Source organism: Sipha flava, unplaced genomic scaffold (genome assembly GCF_003268045.1).
Source record: "Sipha flava isolate LNK unplaced genomic scaffold, YSA_version1 18562_pilon_pilon, whole genome shotgun sequence".
Lineage (NCBI taxonomy): Eukaryota > Metazoa > Arthropoda > Insecta > Hemiptera > Aphididae > Sipha > Sipha flava.
The window spans coordinates 844-7962 of NW_020272340.1; the positions used below are offsets into that span (position 1 = coordinate 844).

The 7119-nt window shown below is 28.3% G+C and overlaps 2 protein-coding genes across 2 annotated transcripts; both read right to left on the reverse strand.

The window, feature by feature from the left end:
- Positions 1-305: 305 nt before the first annotated feature.
- LOC112681105 (ATP synthase subunit O, mitochondrial-like) lies at positions 306-984 on the reverse strand. The gene is made up of 4 exons (XM_025551373.1): positions 839-984; positions 732-773; positions 538-648; positions 306-479 (listed from the first exon to the last, which is right to left on the reverse strand). The coding sequence occupies exons 1-4, from the start codon at positions 863-865 to the stop codon at positions 321-323; spliced, it is 339 nt and encodes a 112-aa protein (XP_025407158.1). The 5' UTR covers positions 866-984; the 3' UTR covers positions 306-320.
- Positions 985-1791: 807 nt separating this feature from the next.
- Positions 1792-4255, reverse strand: LOC112681106 (52 kDa repressor of the inhibitor of the protein kinase-like). The gene is made up of 2 exons (XM_025551374.1): positions 2063-4255; positions 1792-1984 (listed from the first exon to the last, which is right to left on the reverse strand). The coding sequence occupies exons 1-2, from the start codon at positions 3752-3754 to the stop codon at positions 1871-1873; spliced, it is 1806 nt and encodes a 601-aa protein (XP_025407159.1). The 5' UTR covers positions 3755-4255; the 3' UTR covers positions 1792-1870.
- Between the last annotated feature and the right edge of the window lie 2864 nt (positions 4256-7119).

Below are 7119 nucleotides of genomic sequence, written 5' to 3' on the forward strand. Positions count from 1 at the left end.
AGCTAACCGAACAATATAATACACCTAGACATATATCTAAACATACAAAACTATTTATTTTGATCAAATTACAAAATATGTATATATAAATAGAAAGGAAAAACACCAAGTCATATACATGTGTTGAATACTGCAGTCCCCGAAATTAATCGCCGATAAAATGTTTAATAATAGCACAACCAATTTTAAAATAATGTTTATTTAATCGGTAGATGGTACTCTTAAATACCGACCAGTGAGAATCACAAATATATTGTTCACTAATATTTTATACGTATTTTATTTTAGTGGACTTATGAGTACCGTCGGTCGACAAAGGGTTAAATTAGAATCAAAATATATTTACCCAAGAAATTGGCTGATGGAGGTGACAATGCAAGTTTTTTAGCAGCCAGTTGTAAAGTGTTGGCTTTTAATAACCTTTTGTTAATTGGATTATCAACAAATTCCTTTAAGACTTCATCAGATTTTAATGCAGTCTATAAACAAAAACATTGGTTAAATTTAAATGATATGTTAAAAATTAAAATAACTTGCCTGAAATTTAGTTAAATCTTTTTCTATAGTTTCCAGATTCTTTTGTTTGCTACCAGCCGAAAACAGTGCTGTAGCATATCGCCCTTCAATGCCAAATACTTTAATCGGAGGCTGTTGTAAAAAAAAAAAAAAAACCGTAATAGTATATTACACAGCCAAAAATTTTAAAATTAAATGAAAAAAAATTAACTCACTTTGATCATTCCTTGAGATGAAGCTGAACTCATATACCTCACCTGAAACATTAGTGAACGTTAGCCGGTCAATAAATAAATCAACAACGACTAAAATATAAACTTACGATAGTTGTGCATTTGGAAGATGCCATTTTATGATTTATATTTCGAGAGGCTTGTAGTTTTTATCTGTACTAAAAGAAAATCGAGTAATCAAAATTCGAGGAATATAACTAAATTTTATTTTTTGAGGTAAGGTCAAAATCATATTATTTGCCTTCGTTATCAGTATTTCGAAAACATATGTAAAATATTTTTACAGTGTGACCATTGCAGTGATAATTATTATAACTAATTGATTATTAATTAAAATTTTTTTAAGCATCATTTTTGTTTATAAATATAATTTTTGATAAAAATTATTACCTACTAAGAATTATAACTAAAAGTTGTTCTTTGTTTGCGTCTTGCTTTTTTTTCCACAAAATTTTGAATTATGTCTTCAAATTGTATTTCTTGTGTCATTTCACTTTCAATCGACAAAATCGCACAGGAGTTTAATTTTTTTGTCCTTATTTTAAACGTAAATAAGTTTTTATCCGCTTCAAAGAAGAAAGTTTTTAAACTCATTGGATTTACTAGGCATGCCACCGCATAATTTACAATTGATCATTACAATTTACCATCGATAAAATACCTCATTCAGAGTCATTTAAAGTTGTAATACATGCAGATAAAAAACCACCAGAAGAACATAGATGCAGTTATAATGCACCAACGGCAAATGAAGTTGCTTTAGTGTTAGTAGATTAGCAGTTTGATCGAAGAGACATCATCCTCGAAAACCGAAGTAACTCACTTCACCGTATCAGTGAGATACATCGAGCATACGACGCACTGCAGTATCCTTTAATGTTTTGTTGGGGGGATGATGGGTATGCAATCAATATACCACAACGCGATCCAAAAACCAAGTTACCGCTTAAAAAAACTGTCTCTGCATCAAGTTTTTACTCATATAGAATAATGGTCAGAGAAAGGGACAGCGGCGTAGATAAAAAATTTTTCTGGGGGGGGGGTTAAAATATATTTATGATCACATTTACAAGTTATTAGTTAAACTAAACGTCATTTTTATTTTTATTATAATAGGAAATTCATAAAATAAAATCTACCCGTCGTTTGTTTGTAGATAATTCGTCCAACACTTCCTTTGCATCCACTGATATTGAACGATGAATGGACAGCATTGCCAATCCATTTAATCTTTTCTAAAAATTTAAAATATCATTCATATTTTTGTTTAATTAAATATACAGTTCCTATAATATAATATATTATATAAATACCTCTGACATTGTATTCCTTAGGTACGTTTTAATTCTCTTTAATGACGAAAAAGACCTTTCAGATGAAGCTGTTGAAACAGGTAGTGTTGCTAATATTTGTAGTAATTTGTATATATTTGGATACATGTCATTGCAGATAATTAAAGCATCCATAGCATTTGTAGGTTGTTTATCTAATGCAAGTATTTTACGTTGCCACAGTTTTAACTCAGATATCAAAATATCTTTATTGTTATCTGCCAAATCATCATTATAAAAATCTATCAACCTAATAAATTCATCTTTTTCAAGCGTTGACATTTCTATCGTTTTTGGAAATAAGTTTTGAAATCCTTTTAATATTTTCTGATGTTCAATAAATCTTGATTCAATTTCGTTAATAAACAAGTCTAAATAGGGTATGAATATTGTTATTTTAAAATATTCTTCAGGTGTATTCACTGAATAGTTATCTCTGTTTTTTTGTTTACGTGCAATTCGAGGTAATGTTATTGAAAAACACAACTCCTGAGCTAGAGCAGATGCTTTTGTGTAGATATCATGAAAATATTCATCAACGTTACATCGAATTGTTTTTAATTCAGACAGTGTCGCATTAGCTAAAACCATAGCTTCTATTAAATCAATAGCAACGCTTTGGAATTGTTTAGACAGTGGCAATCCAATGGCAAATATTTTAGATAAAACCAAAAGTGATATGATAAACTCTCCTTGTAAAATTGAATTTTTTAAATTATTTGCTTGACTTGAGGTATCACCATCGGCCCAACTACTAATTGTGTCTAAGGAATCAATGACACATTCTAAAAGTTCGATAAAATCATGAACTGAATGAAAACGTTCGATCCATCTTGTAGCACAGTTGCGTTTTAATGTTTTTGCATTAATTGTTCCATTAAAGTCTTCGATTGCTTGTGAAAGTATATTTTTTCGTTTGGGGTATATAAAGAAATCACGTGTTTTTCCAATCGTACCCAAGCAGTTTCTAATTGGTTGTATTGTACAGAATTTAGATACTGCTAAGTTTAAGGTGTGTGCTGTACAGTGTACATAAGTTGCCATCGGATATAATTGAGAAATATGTGATCTAACACCATTAAATTGTCCAGACATAGCTGCAGCCCCATCGTACCCCTGTCCACGTAAATACTTAAGTTCTATCCCGAACGCCTTCAAATTTTCAATAATTACGGTTGCTAAGCCTCTGCCAGTTAAATCGTTTATGGGAACAAACTGCAAAAAATCTTCTCTGACAACTAATTCATCTATATCAACATATTTAGCACATAAAGACACTTGCTCTATACCAGATACATCGGCAGTTTCATCAGCGAGGACAGTGAAACATTTTGCTTTATTTATTTCAGCTACAATTTTATTAAGTATTACCGTGTTGCAACAATCAATAATAGCATGTTGGCTAGTAGGACTAATATATTTATTTCGTTCACCTGGACCTTCAAGAAATGTTTTGAGCTTTAGATCACCACGAGCTCTATACCGCAATAGTTCCCTAAAGTTTCCTTCATTTGAAGTTTGTATTGTATCTACATTAATTTTACCAAAATCTCTATGTCCTCGTATTACAAGCTCTTGACAACCACATAAAATAATAACTTCAATTATAGGTAAAATATTTATTCTGTTTTCATTCACTTGTTTACTACGTGCTGTATCTAATTGATTTTCCATGGATATGCTTGGATTATTCCTCGTTTTTAAAAAATTATCGGTATCTATTACACTTTTAATATGATAATTTAGTTTATCATGTTTAGTAAATGTTTCTATAGCGTGTTTCCAATTATCAAATTTATTTGTAACCAAAGCACCAAGTTTCTAGCCATTTATTCCACCTTCAGATTTGGAAAAAGCAACACAAAGTTTACAAAATGCACCGTCTTCTTTTTCAGAGTATGCTAACCATTGCCATCTTAATAACCAATTAAATTGAAATTTGCTCGTTTGCCTTTTTTTATTTTTATCGAAGTTTTTATGTATGGGAAACTTAAACGTTATATCTGGTGTCCATATATTATTTATAACTGTATGAATTTCACCATGTGATAACACAAGGTTAACAAAATATATTATGTCATAAATTCTTATATCAACTGAAGTAAAAGAAGAAGAAGATATACAGGTTTCAGGAGTCTTAATATTTAGATCATTTTTATGTGCTAAAGCATTTTCTATGGTAGAATCTTTAGGTTTCGATTTCTAAAATACAAAATTAATATTTTGATCAATTGTTTGTTTTCGTTAAGTAATATTATAAAATTTAAAAATATACAAATATACTTTAATAGAAGCTAGTATTATGTACTATAAAATAAACATTAAATACTAGCCAGTAACATCAATAAAAATAAATAATAAATACTAAAACTGTTAAATACGCAACAATTGAATTATTATTTTATTAGAATAAATAAAATAATAATGTTTTCAGAGTTTAAGCTATGCGTAATTTATTATATTAAGGTATTAAACTATTAACATTGTATTAAAATAACGCAATATTGTTTAATATGCTTACCTTAAGGGGATTCCATACCGACCATTTTTAAGGAGTTAAGTATAGGCAATTTTTAGACATTTTGTAAATACGTGCGTGCGTGGCGTGTATGTTTGTGTGTAGTAAATGATCATTAGTGTGAGTGACTTCCCTGCACTGCAACCCATTTATCGTTCCACCGCGTCGCCGATTACCGATGTGCAGTGTGTCCCGTCTATTATTATTTTTATTATCTTTATCAATACGACTAATACGAGCGCTCTAATGACCATTTAAAACTGTGCCGGTATATTATCGTTATGATTTATTCCGCTTTTACGTATTGGTCATACTAATAACTATCAATAATTAATATTTATGCATTATTTATTATAATACTAAAAAACTCACAAAATGAATTATAATAAAATAAAATTATTGTTACTCAACAGTACTTTTTCTATCAAGAAATTTTAATATATATAATTTATATTTTGAAACATCATGTACATTGTTCAACGGTACAGCCAACGTCATATCGTCTGGAGTAAATGTATTTGAAAATTTTCCATGGATGTTTTCTTTTACAGCAGTTGGGATGGAATTGTTCGAAGCCAAGTTAGAGATTCTATATAGTTATAAAGATAAAAACTAATGAATATAATCTAATAAATACATTCTTGAAATTTTATGAATAAATTAGCGTTTGATCTAGATAAATACTATTTTTTTTTTTTGTATTTTTCTAAAAAACTAAACGATCTGTAACTAAGGTTAATTTTAAATCAATTTCAATATTTGTTTTTTAGATTCTGAACGAGTGATGGATGTATTGATTTTACATTGATATGTGTTTTTTTGTTTTTGTGTCTGTGTACAGCAAAACTTGTCAAAATAATGCTTCAATTTACAAGTAATTTTGTAGTTGAAAATTCATAAAAAATGTTTTATTTGTGTCTAAGGTTAAAAAAATGTAACACTAAGTTTTCCATAAGTTTTCTTTCAAAACGTTATAGAGAAAACTCGAAGCGTCACTATAGGAAAAATGTTATGAGCGTTTGAATTTAAAATTTTTACGAAATCACGTAACAATAACGATTTATCCTCAAACGATTTTAAATATTTGTTATTATTCAAAAAGTATATACTTCGTAGATACTTGAAAATTTCACCAATTATTTAGATTGGCATTTTCTTTACATAATTTAATTTTCAAAATATTTCACTTATTTTAATGCTATTTATAGGCATTTGTAATATTCGTTTTTGTTTAGTTTTTTTTTTTTTTATAAATATCGATAAAAAAATTTTGACAGTCAAAATACTTGAAAAATTAATAATACAAAGTTCCTCATTAGTTATTCTTATAGTGATTAAAAAAAAGTAAGAATACTAGGCACAATTTTTTTTAATAGCATTTGAAGTTCAAATATTGACAACAATTTGTCAAAATCATGAATATTTGCAAATTATTTTATAATTAAAATTTATAAAAAATTTGTATACCGATAAGTAGCTAAGTGTTGAAAGTTTAATATAAGATTTTCCATAAGTTTGGCTTACAATAATTATAAAAGAATTTAAATTTAGGGTTATTCAGATCATTAAAACATAAACCATCTTTTTCACCACCCACTGGGAAATATATTTTAGGATGACAATAAATCATCATCTCCGTTCAGAATCGTGATACCTATCATTGGTTTCAAATTTAATACATTAGTAGTGACCATACTATACAGCAAAGCGTTACTCACTTGACCACGCTTTTTTAATTTACTTTTGGAAAAAAGTAAAAAAAATAGCTATTATGAAAATTTAACAAAAACAATTTTAAATTTTTGAACAAAAAATTTGAAATTGGAATTTTTACCATGGTTTATTTTCGAAAAAACCTCATTCAAAAATATTGAGTTAGTGTCGAGATCCTCGGGGTCGTACAGGATTTTTGAGGCATACTATATAGCATAACACAAACTTGCTTCACTCAAAACTTAAAATAAATAATTCAATATAAATTAACTTACAAATCAACTGAGCCGTCGTTTGATATCTCCATTATTTTCTTTTGGAAATTTAATACATTGCCTTTCATTTTTTTTCGTTTCGACAAACACTTTTTTTTAAATTTTCCCATTTTTAAAAAATTGGAAGATTTTGGATTTACAAAAACTAAGTGCAACTATAACTATATAACTACACAACTATATGCTACTATTATAGGTGCACTAAAAAATAAAGATCTGATAATCGACTTGATGGCTGACAATATCATCTAATATTATAATAACATAAAGTAAATGTAAATCATTATATTTGAGCGTGAATGCGTGAGCGCCATGTACATAATATCTCCAAAAAAAACTTCGGAGAAGTAAAAAAAGTCTTCTGTGCTTTACTTAAATGGATTGGAGTACTTGAATTTTGAGGTAAATAAAGAATTGAAATCAATATCAAAATTCTGTGCTTAGTAGGTGCAAGAGAGAGTATAAAGAAAGTTCCTGTTAAAATTGTGGTAAATAAAGAAGTGAAATCAAACCTCAAAATTCTGTGCTAAAAC

Bases quoted from the DNA above. Each gene is read 5' to 3' on its own strand.
- LOC112681105 (XM_025551373.1), bottom strand. From the start codon at position 865: ATGGCATCTTCCAAATGCACAACTATC. The intron at 774-838 runs GTAAGTTTATAT...CTAATGTTTCAG, and splicing joins CTTCCAAATGCACAACTATC to GTGAGGTATATGAGTTCAGC. The intron at 649-731 runs GTGAGTTAATTT...TTTTTACAACAG, and splicing joins CATCTCAAGGAATGATCAAA to CCTCCGATTAAAGTATTTGG.
- LOC112681106 (XM_025551374.1), bottom strand. From the start codon at position 3,754: ATGGAAAATCAATTAGATACAGCACGTAGTAAACAAGTGAATGAAAAC. The intron at 1,985-2,062 runs GTATTTATATAA...TTAAATTTTTAG, and splicing joins TAAGGAATACAATGTCAGAG to AAAAGATTAAATGGATTGGC.